The sequence below is a fragment of the Ixodes scapularis genome, unplaced genomic scaffold, assembly GCF_016920785.2.
Source record: "Ixodes scapularis isolate PalLabHiFi unplaced genomic scaffold, ASM1692078v2 PGA_scaffold1__304_contigs__length_218370807, whole genome shotgun sequence".
Taxonomy (NCBI): Eukaryota; Metazoa; Arthropoda; class Arachnida; order Ixodida; family Ixodidae; genus Ixodes; species Ixodes scapularis.
This window is the reverse complement of record NW_024609846.1, coordinates 34476595-34497918: the sequence shown is the minus strand read 5'-3', so window position 1 is coordinate 34497918 and position 21324 is coordinate 34476595. Positions and strand designations below refer to the sequence as shown.

The 21324-nt window shown below is 44.2% G+C and overlaps 1 protein-coding gene across 1 annotated transcript; it reads right to left on the bottom strand.

The window, feature by feature from the left end:
* Positions 1-7592: 7592 nt before the first annotated feature.
* Positions 7593-19861, bottom strand: LOC121836045 (chymotrypsin-like protease CTRL-1). The gene is made up of 6 exons (XM_042290681.1): positions 19706-19861; positions 17844-18021; positions 14141-14270; positions 10851-10995; positions 9546-9676; positions 7593-7826 (listed from the first exon to the last, which is right to left on the bottom strand). Exons 1-6 carry the CDS (start codon positions 19788-19790, stop codon positions 7617-7619), a joined length of 879 nt encoding a protein of 292 aa, XP_042146615.1. The 5' UTR covers positions 19791-19861; the 3' UTR covers positions 7593-7616.
* Between the last annotated feature and the right edge of the window lie 1463 nt (positions 19862-21324).

Here is a 21324-nt window from a genome sequence, read left to right as displayed (position 1 = left end):
TCAAAGGCACGCAAAATATCCCTGCAGACACGCTTAGTCGCATTAATTGTTTCAGTCAACGCCTCTGATTTGTCGTGGGAAACGTTCGTTAGACTGCAGCAACAGGACGAAGAGCTCAGGGACCTACGCCACTCCTCAACCTCCCTAAAGCTCACGGACATTCCACATTGTTCGTCAGACATCACCACTGTATGTGACACTTCCACAAGCAGGCAACGCCCCTTCGTCCCTGCCGAATTACGCCGACGAGTTTTCGACTCTCTACATTCTCTCGCTCACCCTGGAATTCGAGCATCTCAAAAACTGATCACGGAACGCTACGTCTGGCCGGGCATGAACAGCGATGTCCGACAGTGGGCAAGAGCATGTTCGCCGTGCCAGCGAGCAAAAACACATCGGCACACCGAAACTCCACTTGTAAATCTCCTGCCTCCCGACAGCCGTTTTGAAAAAGTTCACATTGATCTCGTCGGATCTTTACCACCCTGCAAAGGCTACCGATACCTCCTCACGATTGTTGACCGCTTCACTCGTTGGCCGGAAGCAACACCAATTCAGGATATCACAGCCGAGACCGTTGCATCAGCTTTCATCCAAACCTGGGTCGCGCGCTTCGGAACACCTATCGTGATCGTCACAGACAGGGGACGACAGTTTGAATCGGCCCTTTTCAGATGCCTCTCTGAACTACTAGGAACCACACACATACGAACAACTGCCTATCATCCGCAAGCCAATGGACTTGTTGAGAGATTTCACCGTCAACTGAAAGCTTCCATCATGGTTCACCAAAATCCAACTTGTTGGTTGGAACTTCTTCCTATCATTCTTCTTGGTCTTCGTGCTGCTGTCAAAGAAGACCTAGCTTGCTGCCCAGCCCAACTCGTCTACGGCACTTCACTTCGTTTGCCGGCCGAGTTAGTAACGCCCTTGCACCCTACAGCAGCACCTCTTAAGATCGAGACATACGTCGAGAGACTACAGAACATCTTCAGAGAGATCAGGCCAATACCCACCCGGGCAAAAGCGACAACCAAACCATTTATCAGCAAAGACCTTCGTGAAACAACACATGTTTTTCTCACGACAGACGTGGTACGACGCTCTCTTCAGCCACCCTACACCGGACTACATCTTGTCCAGGCGAGAAATGAAAAATATTTTACCATCAAGATTAACGGACAAGAAGAAGTGTTATATTATAATGCAATTAAATGCAAAGGTGCAAGCGAGCTGGACAAGAATGACGAAATTAATCCCTGGAGAAGGGGAGCAAGGGGGACAAAGGACAAACATAAATCTCCAAACAACAGCTAGGTGACTGGTGAGCGACCGAAAAAATCCGCCTGGTCCGGGTATCGAACCCGGGACCTCTCCATTACAAGTGGAGCGCTCTACCAACTGAGCTAACCAGGGGTTAGACGTCAGTAGAGCAAACGGGTTTCATTAAATGTTTGGAGATTTATGTTTGTCCTTTGTCCCCCTTGCTCCCCTTCTCCAGGGATTAATTTCGTCATTCGAGAAGAAGTGGTTGCCACGGACCGCCTCAAACCGGCCTACCTCGACGCAATCCCAGCATTGTGTTTAGAGGCCGAAACACAGTGCTCATCCAGGCAGGCAGCTTCCGGCTTCTCATCGACTCTTCCTCCACGACTTCTACACAAAACGTTTTTTTGGAGCGACTCCGTCTCTGGGGAGGGGAGTCCTGTGGTGACAGAGCATCAAAGAAAAGGATGTCCACCGAATGCGGGTACGCGGGGCTAAAAGGCAACAAGCGCGTGACGGTGATATAAAAAAATAGTCTTTGCCCGAGCTTCGTCGTGTTCGGTTCCTTTCCTTGCTTCGCCACCACATGCTCAACGTTTTACTAGCATTGGGTTCTGGCTGCTCAACAGGACACATAATGTGTCATGGCAATGATATCAATACTTGCAGATCAGACGACAGTTACCCAGCTGTAGGTATAATCCCAACTTTTTCCCTAATGACGATTACCGATTTCTCAGAGAATTCTGAGTTACTAGAAATAATTAGTGCATCAGGGCCTTTTTCTTTAATCCTATACAATTGATTGTCTCGAATTGGACTTTGTACATAAATTATAACTAGGGTTCGGCGTTTTCGGTTTAAACCGATAAAAACCGATAAAAGTACGCCGAATCCATTTTCGGAAATTCGGTTTTAACCGAAAAAGGTCAGTTTTTAGGCTCGGCATTTTCGATTGAAACCGATAAAAATACGTCGCATTCATTTTCTAAAATTCAGTTTTAACCGGAAAAGCTCACCTTGACCTTCCAGTCGTACCGCAGAGCTGTGGCGAAAAAAATGGAACGACAGTGTCTATCGAAATGTGCCCGAATTTATGGGATACGCGGATGCCATCACGACGTCTTGGTTTGAGTGTGCCGCATCATCGATCCGAACGTGAAGTCTGAAATGCCCCCTGACTCCCTATATACAAGCGTGTTTTTTAACTCGTTGTGAAGAAGACTGACTTGATTCAAGCTCTGCATGTTATGTTGTGCTTCAATACGTCGCACCGTGTCTCTTTTGGTGGTCACAATTGGTTGATGGGCCAATTTTGGCTCAGGCAGCTCTTCATATCCTCAGCCTGCCAGTGTCCAGTGTTAGCGTTGTGAGGGCATTCTCGAAGCTCAGGGTTATATTAACAGGGAAGAAAGAGTGCGGATCAACGAGGAGAACTTAGGAATGTACATGTGTGTGTACTATAATAAGATCACGTAATCCTGACGTACAAACGGTAAAGTTCCATTTTTTTTTTGGAAATAGGCTTTATATTTTACTTGTCTGTATTTCTGTTTTCTTCTTGTTTCTTTTACAGTTGCACACATTCGCCAAATAAAGTGTCCATTTCTTTTTCAATGTATCTGTGCCGTTATTCTTTGAATGATCAAAAATATCAGAGCTACAAGAATCATCTGATCCGGTGACCGTTGGTGTTTATTGTATATTCACTGAAAAACACCGATAAAATTTTGAGGGCATAAATATACGCCGAAAAAAACCGAAAATTGAATTTTAAAATAAACACCGAAAAAAGTACGCCGAATTTTGAAAAAAATAGAAACCGAAAACGCGGAACCCTAATTATAACCACGTGTCCTAATGCGGTCTTGGTTGTACAGCGTTCGAATGAGCCATCAAGAGCACAACCTTATCGCCTGCGGGACACAGCTTTTTTTACGCAAATTATATTCATCGAACATGTCCCCCCAATCTAGTGCCCAAAACATAAGCGCCTCTCACAATGCTGTAATAGTATCAATGGGGACTTTCTTGAAAACACAAAGAAGATATGAAGAAAAGTGTCTTATATTTAATTATGCTATCTGGTTCAGTAGATTGCGAGAAGAGCGCTTTACGCATGCCCCTTTAATCAACCTAGCCCTTACGAACCTTACCCACACTGGAGAAGAAAGGGCTAATCGAATGATGGCTAGCAGAGATGACTTGTGTCAAGAAATAGCATCTGCTCTACTTACAAAGATTTGATTTTGTTTCCTCTTTTGTCCGGATATTATTTGTGGTCAATCCGGAGACTATTGTTATTGCGTTACTAGCTCCTAGGTATATTTTAGGTCGCACTAGATGCATCATCAGTGAGATTGTCAGCAAGCGGATATATTTTTTTAATTATTTATTACTTCACGAAACACCGCAGAGAGTTATCATTTTGGTATAGACCTTTTTCGCATAACCTCAAACCAGCCAGAAACTGACGTACCCTCGACCTGGTGCATTTTTAGATTGCCCGCTAACACAGGGTATGCAACCGCCAAGGGTATGGGCGAAAAGGCTTAAAAACGGACGTCGTGCATGAGTTAGTTCCGAGTGCTCCTATTTACTGTGCTGAAATTTCCGAAAATCTATGGTTGTCTGGCTACCACTGCGTGGTTCGTCGGATGGATAAATAATTTCAAAAAGCATAAGAACAATAGAAGAAAGTGTGCCATGAGCACAAGAAGCTGCAGCGCGAGTGTGGCTGCAATGTTATCGAGCTTCGCATTTTCCCCAAGAATCCTAATTCATGAAATCAGCCGATTGCGAGATTAAATCGCGAGAGATACGTATCAGACTGAACGTCACGTTTAAGCTCACGATCACTTCGTGTACGACAAGAAGACAGATTTTAATTATCGGTGCAGGTGGTCCGATTAGGGTATCACTGCAAGCCCCATGGTATGTGAAAGGTATGAAAAAGTCTACTTGCCACCACTCAAGATGGAGCTATCAAATCTCGAGAGCTTACCTGCATATATATAGACTACATTAAATTGCTCATATACACTTCGCTGTGGAAACTCAATCAAAACACCCCACCGTCTTCGTCCTCGTTCTTTCGAGGCGGCAAGGTGATGGCCTGTGAGTAGCCAGCTGGATTTGACCGGACAAGCTCCAACCAAGTTATTGCAGCCCACCATAGCCAAGTCTAGCCAAGTTCCCCCCATACCCACACCGTTGCCTACCCAGGTAGCTGTGCTGCCAGAACTAGCCAGTATCTCTTTTTCTAAGCCGCTAGACAGCGTCGTCGGCGCCGCAATTCTGAAGATGGCGGCGCCTTTAAAGAAAAGGTCTATAGTCTCTTTCTAATTGAATCTCTATTTGTTCTTCCTCTACAAGTGCGACATATTTACCAACGCATATTTAAGATTTTTAAAATTAAATTTTTGCTTCTAGCTATTTATAAAAGAAGTTAGGTTGCTAGGCTACCTAGAATCCACCATGCTGGAAATCAGAAGAATAAAGCGCGCAAAGCTCCACGTCGGAGGACACGCCAGCGTTTTTCCACTCCTATTTTTGCGCCTGCTTCACGAGTGCTAACCTTGGTACGCCCCTGAGTTTCGCACGACCCTAAAGTTATTTTAAAATTGACTGATATAGTGATTTTCGATTAAGCTCAGCATATTTCTAATTAAAAGCATATGATTAATTTTACTAATTAAAACGTTAATCATAGAACTTTAGTTAACTATCCGACTAATCACAAAGATTAGCCACCTATATGATGACCCCCTGGCCGTATACCTGACCGGCCCAAACTTTATTTGTGCATCTTTTAGGGATTTTTCGGATTAAATCTGTTCGAATTAAAATGCTACGCCCGGTATTTATACATATTGCGAAACCTGTACCGCAAACTAGATTTCACGAGATATATGGCGAGGACGTACCCTTTTCATGATGTTATGCACTGTAATGAAGTTCTAAGTTCAAGAGCAAAACTAGGATTCGACTTTCAATACTGGGATGCCAAGTTGCACCAATCACAATTATTTTAAGCGATTTGCCAGACTGATAACCTTTCGATTCAGGTAAAATATATGCGACTGAAGTAAACAAATGGGCGTTGAGTCGTATAGACATGAAATTTTATATGTTAATCTAGCTTTTCTTTTACTACTTCGTCGAAAATAATTATCACAATTTACTATTTTTGCTACCTGAAAATAAATGTGAATTGTACGAATGATAAAACGCTGTATAATTACTCCTTTCACGGATGAAATAGTGCCAATTTATAAAACCACGCGGAAATTGTATTCTCAATTTAGCGGTTCCAACCATTATTTGTGATCCCCGGAACTGAACCAGTACCAAACCGAAAGCTGTGAAACCGAGCCCGAGCCGAACTGATAAAGGTTTCAGTTCGAAACTCTGGCCAGAACCATGGTGGAGCGCTGGACTTGTGCAGCAGGAGCACGACTGCCGGTGCGATAACGCGCCCCGCGGTTTTTCCCTCGAATCCGCGTTTCCTCCCTGCCAGCCTTGTGCATGGAGCACGTGTGGAAACTGTAGCGCGCTGCTGGGCTTCCCACGGCCCCAAATATTGTTTTCTTAAAGTTGCTGATAAAGTGGTTTTAAAGTACACTCGGAAAGTTTCTGGCTGGAACTATACGTTTATTTTCGCAACTTAAGAGGATATTTAACAAGTTTTAGCTAATTATTTGACTTACCGTGACCATGTCCCCTGGTCATATAATTCACCCCGCAAGAGCCTCATTGGTGTAACACTTTTATTTTTAAACAAATGTGTAAAGTTTAAGAGGTTCGTGAAACATGGCAGTTGGCGTGTGTAGCGAGACTGCGTTGTGTAAAAAGGCTCGATGTACACCTAAGCACTTGTTATGAGTTGTGAATGCGAAAGCATGTGCTGTGCTTGGAGATTTGTGTTTGTCCTTTGCCCCTCTTGTTCCCCTTCTCCACGGATTATTTTCGTCATTCTTGCTCGCCACGTGTTGCCGCGCTGACGGACATGCAGCACCGTGAGCTGACCGGTCGTTGAAACTAACGCGCAGCGTCACTTTCAACGACCGGCCACCCTATGGCGGTGCGTGTCCGGCAAATGGGAGCCCCGTCGACGCCCGCCAGCCAATGGGACCGAAGCGTAAAACGTGCTGTTGGCTAGCTTTGCGCGTTTTTTCAGCTGGGAGCTGGCTTGAGTTGGAGGAAGGATTTAAGGTGCCGTTTAGCGCAGTTTCAAAGCTGATGACGTAAGCTCGCTGCATGAGACAGTTAATGCTTTCGCATTAATAACCGAAGCTTTCCTATAATGCCTGAAAACTTCGCGAGGTACGGCGAAACTCAAACATTCTGTTATCGCTTCGGTGCCACTGAGATTGCGTTGTCAATAAGTCGATAAGAACAACAAGAACGAATCACGAGAAAGGGAGCGTGAAGATAAGAAGACATGCCCGACGTTTCTTTACTCACTAGAAACTATAGCCGATTAATTATATATTTACAATTTCGCGTGACAAATGCCTATACTATTTTCTGGGTATTTATATAACTTAGAGTTCAGGAACCAGCCGACATAGAAATCTTAACGAGAGAAGAGGTGTATAGTGGGGACCGTGGTAGCGTTCCCGGGCACCATGAACGCAACGTACAGTTTGAATTCAACCCATCATCCAGTAGACGTTTCCTCTCATGTGCTCCTAAAACATCATAACACTACAATCATTCATTTAGGCGGTGTCACACGTCATATTTCGATTCACCTACCATCATTGAAATACCAGTGAATACTCAAACTATTTTATCTCGAGCGCCTTGTTTGTGGTTCCTAGCAGAAGCCCCTTCTGAATTGCTTGTCGTCAAACCGAAATTGTTCTCCACAAGGAACCTGTCTCTTGGCGCAACGTTGTCAGCCAATCTGAGGCATACATGATGCAGACGATTATGGTGAGTTCGGTTAGTTTGTTCATTACGCACATTTAAACGCCAAAAAGAGAAATTGTGAAGAACGATTGCCATACAAGGATCTTAAATGTACGTAATGAACCAGTGGATTGACCTCGTTCTTCCCCTTGTCTTTGATTTTGGCGCCTAAATGTAAGTAATGAACTAACTAGCCCAACAGACTATTTTGCTGAAATTCATTTATTTTTTAAGCGCCTTGTATTGCCGTCGTTCTGCCACTTGTCCTTGTTTTTTGGAGCTTAAATGTATATCCAGGACAATTTTTTTTTCTAAATTGTTTTACTATATTTTACTACCTTCGTGTTTTGTTTGAAATGAACAAGTCAATCTTCAGTGTAATTAGCAATTCAACGCAAATTCTTTTGGTAATAAAAAGCCTCGATTTATTGGAACTACTGTTTTACAGCGCAAATTTTGCGAATCTTTTGACGGCTTGTTAGTGGGTCGATGTATGGAGCGATGAAAGTGTCCACGTACGCCGACACCCTGGTAAACATGTGGGGTGCAAATCTTGATCCACACACCGAGGGGCCGGCACTGACGATTCCGTGAAGTGACCACTCGCCGTTTGCAAAGTGTACAACCGGGCTACCACTGTCTCCCTGAAATAAAAAGACATCGGTTATTCTCACATGACATCGGAAAATCTCAGGTCCCAAGCCGAAAGGGGGAACTCTAACGCTTCGTAGAAGGACTCGTAAGTTATTTAGGAAGCTTTAGACCCTCAGCGTGCAGCTAAAAACTAGAATAAGTCACGCTTGTAGACAATTCCAACATAAACCTTCTCTAGGGCTGTGTTCCAAACCTTACCCGAATGAATCCGACGCGGGGGAGGTATGCCCCTCCTCCCCCTCCATACCTTCCCCTCCTTCTTAACCCGTTAACTTAACCCGCTAAAGTTAACAGGGAAATTTTTCCGTTAAATTTAGCGAGAAAATTTTTAACTATACGTAGCGGAAATTTTTCCCGGTAACTTTAGCGGAAAAACGTCCCATAATGCAACGCGCAGTTACGCCGACGCCGACGCCGCTCAACCCGGAAACGGGCGCCTAAGAGCTACGTTCTAAAAGTCAGTGACTATTTCGACGTCCACCGTCAAAATATCTCGAAAATTATTTCGAAGTCTGTGACGTTACTTCTGTGAAGCGTCAAAATAGCGGCTTTATTATTGTGACGTCCTCCCACTATGCCTCCATCGCAATGATAGCCGTTTCGATCCTTTCGGATGTGACACGCCCGGTGGCGATGTTCTCAGCTCGCACATCATCTAGGCACGCTTCTCACTTGACATATTTAACCTACAACAAGGCTCAGTTGGATATTCCTCTGTCTTGCCTCCACGTAAAATTTTTATTGCGTATACGCTGCGTAACGCTGCGAAATTTGGTGCACGTTTTGTGCCCCCATTTTGTGCGAGCGCGTCTTCGTATGGTTGCAGTCTCGCTTTGTTTCATGGCTCCTTCCCTGTTTTTGACCAACTTCGTGCGTTCGTTGATGAGTTTAAATTTTTGTTTTGATTCGTGTTTTTAATGCGAAAATTGCCTCCTTGTTTCTTGACCGGTGCGAACGAACAAAGGTTCTGGCGCGGTTGTACGAGATACACACATTTTCCAATCAACTGCAACATTTATGACACAACAGTCAGCTCCTTTTTTCTATAAAGAAAGGGGAAGTAAAATAAGAAAAGCAGCATTTTCGCATTCTGTAATGTTGCACACAACCAAGCAAACGTTACGTGCGCACTGCTTTGCGTAAGATGTCGGTGACTGTAAGAGCTTATAAGGCTGCAATTTAGCGAATATTCGCGTGTCCTCGATCAAGTAGGCAGACGCGCCACGCGTTGAGACTGAAATTTTCTACGACTTAAGCTACGATTCTATTTTTACAGTTTGGCACACTTTGTTTTGTAATGCGAAGCATCAAACTTGCACAGGGGGGTCGATGATGTCAAAACACCGAACCCTTATTGGCTGATTGAAAATATTATGGATAGACGTCAAGGCATCTAGCTTGAGGCCTGCTCCTTATCCTTTTTGTCAGAGCCAATCAGAGCTCGGCGTCGTTCTGACGTCACCGCAACTCCCGCACAAGAAGCAGACGACTTGTTCTCCCCATTAGTTCACCAACAGTGAGCTATCATTTGTGCTCTTCTTGTAATGGACTCCTTTTACCTGAGAGTAATTAGTATAAGAGACAAACACGGTGATCATTATGCGTTGCTTATGTATAGCGATGCATGAAGCCGCATGAGCGAATGCGTGAGAGCAGAAACAAAGTTCACCAAAAAGTAAAGGCGTTCGGTGCAAAAATGCCATACTTACACCGCAGGCACTGCCGTGTCCATGACCACCACAAAACAATTGAGGAATTATGCCGGGTCTTATTCGCCGACACTCTTGATGTGAAATTGCCGATACCATCGCCTGCTTCAATTCCCTTGCAGACCAGCCTCCTATAAAAAGTAAAGCACGATAGATGTTTCAGCTCTGGTCAAACATCACGTGGGAAATGCTGGCTCTCTTTTCGTCCATAAGAGCCTTTTTTTTTGCTCCTCTACTTTACTGTTTTGACAAAATTCATTATAGACTAACTAGCTCAATAAAAGCCGGTAAGTGAATTTTTTTCCCTTGGTTGAAGCAGGATAGTATACAGTCGGTAAAACCAAAACAAGCCACATTCTAATTCGCTGTAGGCCAATTTTCTTTTCGGAAAACAATCAGAGTTCAGTGAGTGTATGTAATACGGTATTTAGAAGAACTATATTATTTTAGGCATTAAATACAATCCCGTTCGCTAATAGTCTATTGTTTAAAAAAACTTTATGACACTAGTCTTTATCATATAGTGAAATATATACAGTTCAGTGTGCCATTTTCCCCAACAAAAACGTGATACACATGCTTGGATCTGTGTAAATACTAACACGTATGGACGCCATTTTTTAAAGTTATCCTATTCCATCGGCAAATTCATTCTAGTTTCAAAAACGATTTTTTACTAATTGTAGCGGGGAATCTTAAGGCCTCTTCACACACTTGCGACTGCTTACGACCGAGTGAAATGAAACCCATTGAAATTTCTTATGACCAGGGAGCACACTTGCGCCATCTGTCGGGTAAACGCCGTAAAACACGTGGCATTTGCGTGCATTTTACTATTTTTTCGCGCTTCGTTTTTTTATTTCTTGGCTTGGAAACCTTTTCAGAAATGTTATAACGGTAATTTTCCATATAAAGTGCAGACATTTGACCTGCAAATACAAGAAAAAAAACTTCTCTCTAAAAAAATTCCGTTCCAGGGACCCCTCATTGATGGCGCCAGCGGGCCTGTATTTTATCGTTGTAAGATATCACAAGATCTCGGTCGTAAACAAACAAAAATGTGAAAAGTGCTTTAGTATCCCAGGTAACAACACGTGGGGGGGGGGGGGGGGGGACATCGCACTACTTAAAATACTTCGTTTCCGTTTATGGTTCACTTCGCGGCCGTGGCAGCTTTTGTAGAACATAGTTCAGGGTGCCGTACCGCCCCCCTTATTTATGTAATTCTCATCTAACGCCGTAAATTTACCAGCACGTTATATTTCAACGAGGCTTCAGTAAATTGAAAAATTAGTGATAGCTCACCTCCTACTTCACCCCATCCTGTGACGTAGAGCTTGGATCCTGTCGGGAGCTGTTCCCCATGGTTTGGAAGGCATACTGGCTGAATTGTCCTTGTCATGTTCACTTTCCGTGTGAGTTTTATTATTGCGATGTCCTGTATAGCACCCTAAACAAAATAAAAAAAGATATCTATTAATTCATACTTCAGAAATGCTTTCCTACACTTTCTCAGCGAATTAAATATTCTATTAGCTTGATAACCTTTAAAATGATTATTCAGATAATAAATAATGAAAGAAAATTGTACATTCGGTTGAATATCAGCCGAATGTACAATTCGTAAACTTTCTTTGGAAGAACACCAGTTCTTCCAAAGAAATCATTTTATTCAGCTTTCCAATTCAATACCAGTTTATTCAGAGGATTGCACGTTCAGGCTTTTTGGAATTAACTTCTGGTAGACAAAGTGGTGATGGGAGTTGGAGAATCCAGTGACATTGTAGTGTCAGTCAGATGCGAAATGAAAGAAAGCATGATACGCTGCACAGTGATCTGTCTGCTCTTTACCCAAGCATTTCCTAAGATATGTCCAGCGAGCAGTTGATTATTGTCTACTGGTAATGTTAAAAAATCCCTGAGCAATTTTATCCGATACGTTATTTTACAATATCCTTCAACCACGGCACTGTTAAGGCTGGTTCGAACCCTAGCGTTTGATTACGACCGACTCCGCTATAACCGGATTATAAGCTTCCTGTGTCTGGATACGGCCACCTGCGCTGCAGCGCGGCCGGTCCTAAACCGTCAGAAAAGGTTTAAAACCGGTTTTTAAGCGCCTCCGATTATAAGCAGTCGCAAGTCTTTGGGCCAGCCTTCATATTACAATTAAAATGTTTCTTTTATGGGAAGAGTTATGTTTGTGGGGATATCGTGCATTCGATGTTACCCAGCGTATGCGCACGTCTCCATCTCAACTTTACCATTACGAATCATTGGCGACGACAGAGAAGCATCGGAAGCATATCAGCGCGTGACAGATGGTTCAAGAAATGACTCCCTTAATCTATAAACAATTTTTAACAAAGACAAATTTTATAGTCCGAATTATTACCTTCATTTATAATCTTCAATAATATGTAGCCACGGCAAAACATTTTATGTATATTTCATTAATAATAATAATTATTCATGAGAGAAGAATTACCAAGTTCAGCTTCGGACCTGGTCAAATAATTACAATAAAAATAATGATAAGCAATAAACGCTTTATTTTCATTCGCCATCAGAGTAGTGATGGGGCCGAGAATAAAAGCCGCGATAGACGGCTTGACAAAACTTGAGGTTATACAAATTCGCGTTTAAGGGACGACGTGATGTTCCTGTGCTTATATTCCAAACTAAGATTCAAAAACCTCCAAGCACGTTTCTCTTAGAGCATCTCAAACCGGCTTATATCATAATGTCAGTACGAATTCATCATACGGCGTTAAGCGACTGCCTCGAACAACGCGAAGGCAAATATTTGTAAAATAGTATTATCGACATAACAAACTCGTTTGATAAACGAATAAAAATTTAAGAATAAGCATAAACTGGCCACACAGTCAGCCCAAACACGACACAGAAACATAAAGAAGCGGTGGTTTTGTATTTGTGTTTTCAGTGCCGCTTTATGTGCAACTCCCGTTTTGGTAATCTTGCATTTGCAACATCCGACAAAACAATGATAAGGACAGCTTCAACTTTAGAGAGGAAAACGTGAAAGTGTTTTCGACAACAGTGATGGGCAGCGCGTCTAGTGTGCTGACCTCGACAGTGACGCTATGTATTAGCTACTACATCTTATTTTCTTTTAATTAAAATCAGCGTTGCCTTTAACTGAAGGCAGTCTGCATAAATATTGTTCGGAAGCTTCAGTGAAAAATAAAAGTTAGCGGTTCCCCGCCGCGTCCTGCCAATAAACTGCGGCGATATCGAAGCTCTGCACGCCCTGCTACGCTTTGCTATAAACATCTTCATTGCTGTGTTTACATGTAGTTGAATTACGTTTCACTAAGTGTAGCTGACGATGTGGATGCCACGCTATTACCTCACATGACAAAGTGACGTCCAAGTGTGGCGTGACGTCACGATGTAATTTCAGGTTAGTGGAAAAAGTTTCCCGCTAAATCGAGAGGAAGATTTTGTGACGTCAAAATCTCAGTGTCACGAGACGCTGCGATTTCCCGCTAGATTTAGTGCGTACCTTTTCACGCTAAATACAGAGGAAAATATATACACAAAGACACACCCCGGCATCTGTAAGTGACACCTCGCATATCACGGCTGTCGCGTGAAAAAAAAAATAATTACAGGGATCTGACTACTTGCTCTTCTGCTATGGGTGTCCTTCTCCGTCTTTTGTGTGTGCCGCGTCCAAAAAAGTGGTCCCTCGATTTCCGCCTGATGACGTCATACAAGTGTCATGCTGTCGCCGGTCGCGATCCTGGCGGTGTCCCAGCTGCGGTCGGCTACGTAACAGACGCCTGTTTGCTGCATGTTGCTCTGCCGCTGGTCAGTCCAGTAAAGCTTCGGAAGTCATGAGTTGCAACGCCGCGAGGACAGCGCCACTCGCGTTCGCTCGGGCTTTTCGCCAGGATTTCTACGACCAACCGCCAGAGGCGCGACGTCCGAAAGCATGACGCTCCAGTTTCTGTGCCGTCATTTGTTGCCACCTTGGGACCACGTTTGATGAATGGACGGAATGAGGCACTAAACACACCCGTCGGAGACGAAATCCGGGCACTATACTTCTGCAAAACACACACGGCATCAAAAGAGAGTGGTACGATATGCGGTTTCCTTGGAAGTAAAAAACATAGCGAACTTTTTTTTTCTCTCGAGTAACGGGCGCCGTCCGGAGAGACGTCTGCCAACTAAAAATTATGTGCAGCCCATCCTGGCTCCGCCCGTCAAAACAACTTGACATTGTGCCGGGTTGTACCGGTTTTATTGCATTTTATGCCCATGCTACCAAGACTTTTAAAAAATATTTAAAAAAAAAGACAATATGCGCTCAAAGATTGGGGCTGAACATGTTGGTCGTGCGGGACGGTGCCCTTCGAAAATGACGACACCGCCGTTCAAAGCCAGGGGAGAAAGTCTATGCATGGGCAAGACAATAAAAAAAAAATCAATGTATTTTTTTTTTTTTTTTTTTGAGGGGTGGGTATGTTTTTTGAGTTACTTTAATTAATCGTCAACATGAACGAAACCCGTGAAGCGACTTCATAGCACCAGGCCCAATAGATCTCACTGGCGCAATGACTTACCGGCCATGTGGTCCGATACGAGGCAGGGTGGACGCAGATTTCTTCGACGGCCGCGCGTACTTCCGATTCCCTCGACTGCGTGGTCTCATGGGAGCCGAGATAGACGCTGAAGCGCGAAGGGCGGAGATTCCTGGACGGAGAATGAAAAATAAACCCAGGTAGCACGCCAAAAAAAAAGTTTTAACTTGGCACAAGCTTGTCAATTCTAACGGTCTAACTTGGGCCTATATTGGTTTTGCTCCAAAGCGCTAGTCAGCACCAGGTTACAGTCGCGGACAATATGAAAAAACTCAGGTGAGCAAGTGGCTTCGACTGTCAGCAGCGCTACCTATCCGAGGAAATCACAACCTTTATCGAGGCTTCAGTGGCTGTCTACGTTTTGTATTCACTCCGTCGCTTTACCGGCTGTCGCTGAGTTAATAGGGAGTTTTCCCTATTAACCACCGTCCCGCAACGCTCTCCAGAACCCTCTAAGATACCCGGAACTCTACAGTCAAGGCCATCGGCGCGCAGACGTAATAGCGGCTTCTTCATTACGGACGGCTTAGCGGGGGGGGGGGGGGGGGGGGGGGGGGGGATGCGGTCTACGAAAACTCCCTAATAGGGTGTTTTCGTAGACTACATTTCCCCCTCCATTAAAGACTAAACCCTACGTAACGAAGAAGCCGCTACTCCGCCCTTGCGCCGATGGCCTTGACTGTAGAGTTCCGGGTATCGTACCGCGTTGCGGAGAGCGTTCCGGGACGGGGAAAGCGATCTACGAAAACTCCCTAATTCTGATTTCAGCGTCCTTTCTAGAAGCATTTCGCGGCAAAAGGCGAAATTAAGTGTGGCTGAGACCACCACGTTGACAAGTTTAGCCATCAGTTTTTGAGCGATTGGTAATATGTTCGCGGTACTAAACAGACTAAGCCGTCGTCTTTTTTTTCAGTTTTTCACCAAGCAAGCAAACATAATTCTTCAAAGCGGTCGAAATCGGTTTTGACTCAGCCATTGCTGGTCGACCAAATGGGGAGTAAGGAAAAAGGTAGAACAGCCTCTGAAATGTCGCTGGGGCACAAAATTGCTGGGATGACGACCCATACTCTTGCCGAAAAAGGTCAAATTAGGCTACACCTTGGCCTCTTCGGGCTTTTTAAGGTCCTAAATCTCCATGAAGAAACCAAATGTTGGTCTAAAGAATTTTCCTACTTGGGAAGTTATTTACACACCGTTCTTCCAGTGTAAGCTTTTGTATTGATGTGTAGCGGTATTGATGTGGAACCTAAGCGAGGCATTTTCATCTAGATTTTGTCAAATTAAATAAAAAAAGCCGGCGAGCTATTCTGTCTGGAATGGGTTCTATGGCGGTTTTGTGACCTGCTCGAACAGAAACCATTTTCGGAATGGCCAGGGCTTACGATTCACAGCATGCTCTGTATTATATCCCTTAATTCAAAACTGCTGACAAACCGGCAAATCACGGCTGTTCCTAAACTGGCGTTCAATTTTTTCCGCTGTCTCCAGTTGGGGTGGCGTCACACGTTGTATACGTTGCAAGTCGAGCAGGCAGTATAAAAAGCGCGGTATTTAAAGCGATTTTTATCTTCGTTTCGCTAGCGTGAGTCTTTCAAGTTTTTTTAAGGTTATAATCACACCATCAGACTCCTTTTAAGCCGTCGGAAACAAGCTGTACTGACTTTCTATTACAACATTTGACGTCGCGCTTCCAGTGCTGCCATTAGGCCCGCTCAGCGTCTCAAAAAAAATGTAAATATAATATAGTAGGAGCTACTAGCAACACTACTAGCAACAGCAAAAAAATATGTAAATTTAAGACCTTAACAAGAGAAAAAAAAGTATTGTGACTTGTCCTTCGAGTTGTTAGTTCCGATGTGCCCATTGATGTGTTGCCCTCATTTCAAGGCAAATCAGTGACAATCACATTTTAACGCGAAAGTATTAACTGTCGCATGAAGCGAAGCTGGTTTTGTGACTATAACCGTCTATAGCAGCGAAGCGGCAGTAAAATTCCCATTAACTAAACGCACATCAAGACAGATGCATCGTTACGGAAGCCGTAGAGCAGGCGGGGTTCTCCGCGCCTGTGCGGTGTACGGTTGGAAAATGAAAGACATGGCGGCGCTGTTTGTAGGAATGCGCTATGTGTAGGAATCCTTTCGAATTCCTACACGTAGGCAGTCTTAAGAGTCTTTAGTGTGCGCTATACTTCTTTTTCTGATATCCTTTCAGCATACGGCGTGTTTCACCAACGACTAAAAAATAGAAATTGCACTAAAAATTTAAAAAAAAAAAAGCTTCCCCCACGGTAAAATCATCGAAAAGGGAGGATGTCAGGCAGAAAAGGAAAAGAAGTACACTGAAAACTCACATTTCTCCTTGGTATTTGCTAGAGAAAATATGATCGCCGATCTATCGGTAGAAGCAAATCTTAGCCGCCCACCCGTACATTTCGGAGCACGAAAGTTGGTGCGACATTCAACGCAAGTATGAGCAAGAAGATGTTGAGGATGTAGGCCGCAACATCTCTTAAATAGCAAGGCCGATGCGTTGTATCTGCTACGGCACTAACAAGCGGCCAGAGCGGGCAACATATTGGGCAAGAGTTGGAGGTCAGCGTTCGGCAGGGATTCCTGAACTCACTGCCCCAGCGCGAATCCCTGCCGAACGCTGACACAACGATCGTCTCGAGACTGTGCACCGCGCTGGCCCATCGTACGTTACAGGGAGAATCCGGTAATACACTCTAAGAAAAGCCCGTTAGTCTACTTTCCCGCAAAACGCTTGAAGAGCCAATCAGCGCAACTTACGGAGGCAGCTCCACGAATGACGATGCTGAAACTTGTGTTTAGACCAAAAAACGCCGTCTGAGTTGTGACATGAAGCAATGCAAAACGTCACGCTTGCGTTGCTTAATGTCCAACTCAGACTGCGTTTTTTGGTCTGAGCACATGTTTGGGCACAGTCATTCGCTGAGCTGCCCCCGTAAGTTGTGGTGATTGGCTATCGAGTGTTGTGCGGGAACGTAGACGCACGGGCTTTTTTTTAGAGTGTACGTCCATTACAGCCATTGACAGCTTCCTAAACGCAGGCATTGGCCAGTGCCGAACATCTCATTGCCGCCCCACGTCCAACGAGATTGTGACATCAGCCGATAAGAACGCCAAAGAACGAACCACGAAGCAAGATGCGTGGTCTCAATAGGCCATGCGTTTTCTAATCTGCCAAAGACTACAAGAGGCGTTGCCTGTATACACTCTAAAACAAAAGCTTATGATTTCATTTTTCTACAGTGACGTCCATTTTGGCGAACAATAGGGGTATCCAAGTGAATCACGGGGCTTAGATCACGATTAGACAAACATTTCACTATGAGCGCCGAGCCCGTCAGCATGTCGTTTCACTTGCTTCTTGTACCCATGCACATTGCAGTTTCTAGATATAATCATTATCTGAGGTTCGTCATTATAGACCTTTGCATCGCTTATCACCCCGGCGTCCAATATACCGCGTAACAGAGCAACAGCGCATGCGCAGAAGGCGTTCCACAGCCCAGCAGACAAAGATGGCAGGGCGCAGAAGGCGATTTTGGCAAACGTCTATAGCTAAGACCCTTCTATTCTTCGACGTCATTGGCTGTGTCCGTTTTCTGTCGGAAAGAGAACTCGCGGTTCCCTTTTTTTTATGTTCTCTCGGTTCTTACCAGACGCAGTGTGCGGCAGTCAAGACGTGCTGGTCAGATATCAGAGCTCCTCCGCAGATGTGTCTTCCGGCGTAGATTTGCGCCTGCCAGGGCCAACTTCCCGGCACAGCCACACGACCTCCGTAGATACGATCGTTGACATCGAGGGCCGGTTCAATAGCGGGTTTTCCGCACTGATCTGGAAATGTGAAGTAACGAATTGTAATTTGTTCTCTTCTGTTTATTTTCGTTGTGTTATCACATGACTAAAGCGTTCCTGGTACTGCAGTATACTTTTTGTCTTCGGTCTTAGGCGAAAGAAAAAATAATAACTTTGGTTTCGCTTTGAAGTAAAAAATCCTATTGTTCCCTTCAGGGATTTTTGGTTTGCAAGTGCTCAGACTAATCACGGAACTTTGAGAAAGTTTGAATAAGAAACAAATGCACGAATGCCTAGTAAAATTGAAATATTGAGTCTCCGTGATTTTTAGACGCCTATACTAAAAGCAATCGGAACCTATTGGGCTTGGATTTGGTAGATGATTTGTTAAAAAAGTTAAATGACGGACATAGGTTGCATTGTTTCGACTTTACAGTTTTAGACACACTCGTGAGATACTAGGATGCATGGTTGATAAGCATACATTTCTTTGCAGCAACAATTTGACCACATTTTTGCAATTTGCACGAGGTTATCTAGGTTAATTCGGCAAGATTACAGCTCTGAAGGAAAAGAATGATTTGATAGGGTCTACCTGTTGTAGTGTGTACTTAATATCTTAGCAATCTTAAAATATTCAAAAGTGGTGTTGGTTGTATCATTGATATTCTCATTTAAAAACAACATCAGTTGGAACACATCATTCTAAACCAGAGACGAACGGACGACAAGTGGAAAAACACACCTTAACGTTGACCAGATCACCGGTTTTATAACATTGTCTTCTATCAGTTGGAATTTTTTTCAATTTAGCGATCGCGCTCATCGTTCAGGCTTGTTTCTCCGAATAGCATCCACTGCGGATTTCAGTAGCTCGCAGTTGTTGGGTTCTTTGTTATCCCCATACAAAACAAAACCCGTTGCTTTTTTTACGTAAGCACACTTATCTGACGTTTGCGCTTGATCTCTTATCGGCGAAGTCTCGTGATATTGGTTTTGTGTCTGCGGTTGCTCACTCACGAATTCCCACGGACCTAGTACTCACAATCAGGAAGACGCTATCTTTTGATTGTTCGGTGGTGTAGTTAGAAGAAAAACATGGTAACGGAAGTTTCATACATCGAAGGATGTCGATCAGTTATAAGGTTATAAATGCATTTTCGACTGTATGTACAGCCTGCCAAAAAAACATATGTCGGGGATATAACTTTTTTTTTTTACGTAAAAAAAAGACTATGTTTACTAAAAAAAGAAACGAAAGCGCAGTCAATTTAGTAATAAGAGCGGATGAAACTATACATGTATTATGGCATCTACCAACAATTAACCTTTTTTGGCAGAAAGTAACATCTATGCTCCATAACATCTGTAAATGGGTCGTTTCTACATCCTGATTCAGTGAGACTAAGCAAATAACCGAGTACCATTTATTTCAAGTAGAAACTATAACACTGGCTGTTTGGGGGCTGCAGTTTGAGCAGAACACGAATTGTTAATACGAGGCTTGGGGTTTTGTATTTGGCGTTTTCTTTTGTTCCCATTCTCCAGGGTTATAACGTTGCTTCCGGGGCATTGTCGTAGTACTAGCTATTTGAAGAAAAATAAAACACTTCTTACCGATGGCACAACACAACTAATATTTGGTCAATAAATATTAAAAAAAACTGATAAATTCCCCAAATCACACTGGTGCATCAAATCAGGTAAAATATTTAATACTTGCCTTTCTGCTGTGCCCAAGCAGACACCGCCAGAAGTATGAGTGTTAACCGCAACATGGTAGCCACAGCTGCTTGTTGAGGGTGCATGTTAAAACGACACGCCAGTGATCACTTAAATAGAGGGACGCTATTTGCATTGCTTGCACAATATACTCGACGAGACAGACGGCGAACAGCTGAGAGGTTCACGTGATAGACAAATATCGATTACATTTGCACCGGTGCAGATAGCGAAGGATGCCCGATAGCGGAACAACGAAAGAGAGGAGTGTTTATTACACTCCGCTTGTTTGCTGTTTCAGCAGGGGGAGTCACGATCCAGGATGTGCGCAGACTTCAGCCATTTTGTTTCAAAAATAAATGTTTTCAGATAGAGTTTTGGCGGTATAACGATGTTTCACACTTAAGATGCAATGCGCGAACGCAAAAAAAAAAATATTACAGAGGGCATGTGGTGTGAGCTTTGGACACTGTGCGAAGCTTTCAATTGAAACGCGAAACCCACGCTTTATTTTAATTTTTATTGGGAGCCAATTGGTATCGTTGATGTTATTTCCCCATATGAGTACTTGCCATTACACCAACATTTTTGACTGCAGACTTTGTAGTTGTAATGCAAGCGTGAGTGCTACTTGGACCAAAAATGTGACACTCGTGTTTTATTGATTGTAACAATGATGTCGGGAACGCGCCTCCTACTGGAGTGCTTAGCGTCCTATCCCACGCATACGCACAAAATGGTACCGAAGTAGAAACAAATGACGTCACAGAAACCGGAGTGCTATGCTGCCGAATGTCGCGATCCCGGCAGTTGGTAGGCGAAATGCTCGCCGTCGGCGCAGTGTCCCAACTCCAAGCTGCCGGAGATTCCGTGGACTGTCACAGTGGGGTAGCGACCAGGCAGCAGAACAGGCGTCTGCTACATCCAGCACAGCTGCTGGGACACCGCCAGGATGGCGACCGGTGACAGCATGACACTTCTATGACGTCATCAGGCGGAAATAATGGGGCCACTTTTTTGGACGCGCTAAACACACCAGTCGGAGACGCGTTCCAGGCACCTTAATTGTAACGTTACCTATAGTAATTATTATATTTAATGACCGAGGCATCCCGCTACAAAACCAGCTTCGATCTAAAAATGGTGTGTGCGATGTGACACTCGGCATTAAGATCGTATGTGTATTGACATGGCCGAAGTCGCATTGCATCCTTAAAGTTTCCGGGAAAAGAAAAATAATTGCTGCCGACCGCAAAACGAATGACTGAAGTTGACAGCGCACTTGAAGTTCTTCGGTGGAAGTTACGTGGAGGGGGGCGTTTTCGCGCGAAATGGCGACATTTGTTTGGTTGGTTCGTCGTTACATCGGGGACTGAGTTGTGGTCGCGTTTTCGTTAGTGAAGCTGGTGCTCACATTGGAGACGGTGTCGCTTGTCCGGTCATCATTCGCAATGCAGTTTACATCGGCGATGGAGGGGGTTGTCGAGCCATCGCTGCCGACGTCGTGACGCCTCCGTGTTGATTCCTAGAAGTCTGGGGAGCCTACTTTCCCGCACAGCACTTGGGCATGGCCACTCGTCGCTATCTACGGATGAAGCTCAGCGAATGACGAGGCTGAAA

Bases quoted from the DNA above. Each gene is read 5' to 3' on its own strand.
- LOC121836045 (XM_042290681.1), bottom strand. From the start codon at position 19,790: ATGCACCCTCAACAAGCAGCTGTGGCTACCATGTTGCGGTTAACACTC. The intron at 14,271-17,843 runs GTAAGAACCGAG...TTCTCCGTCCAG, and splicing joins ACTGCCGCACACTGCGTCTG to GAATCTCCGCCCTTCGCGCT. The intron at 9,677-10,850 runs GTGAGCTATCAC...TACTTTTTATAG, and splicing joins AGGATGGGGTGAAGTAGGAG to GAGGCTGGTCTGCAAGGGAA.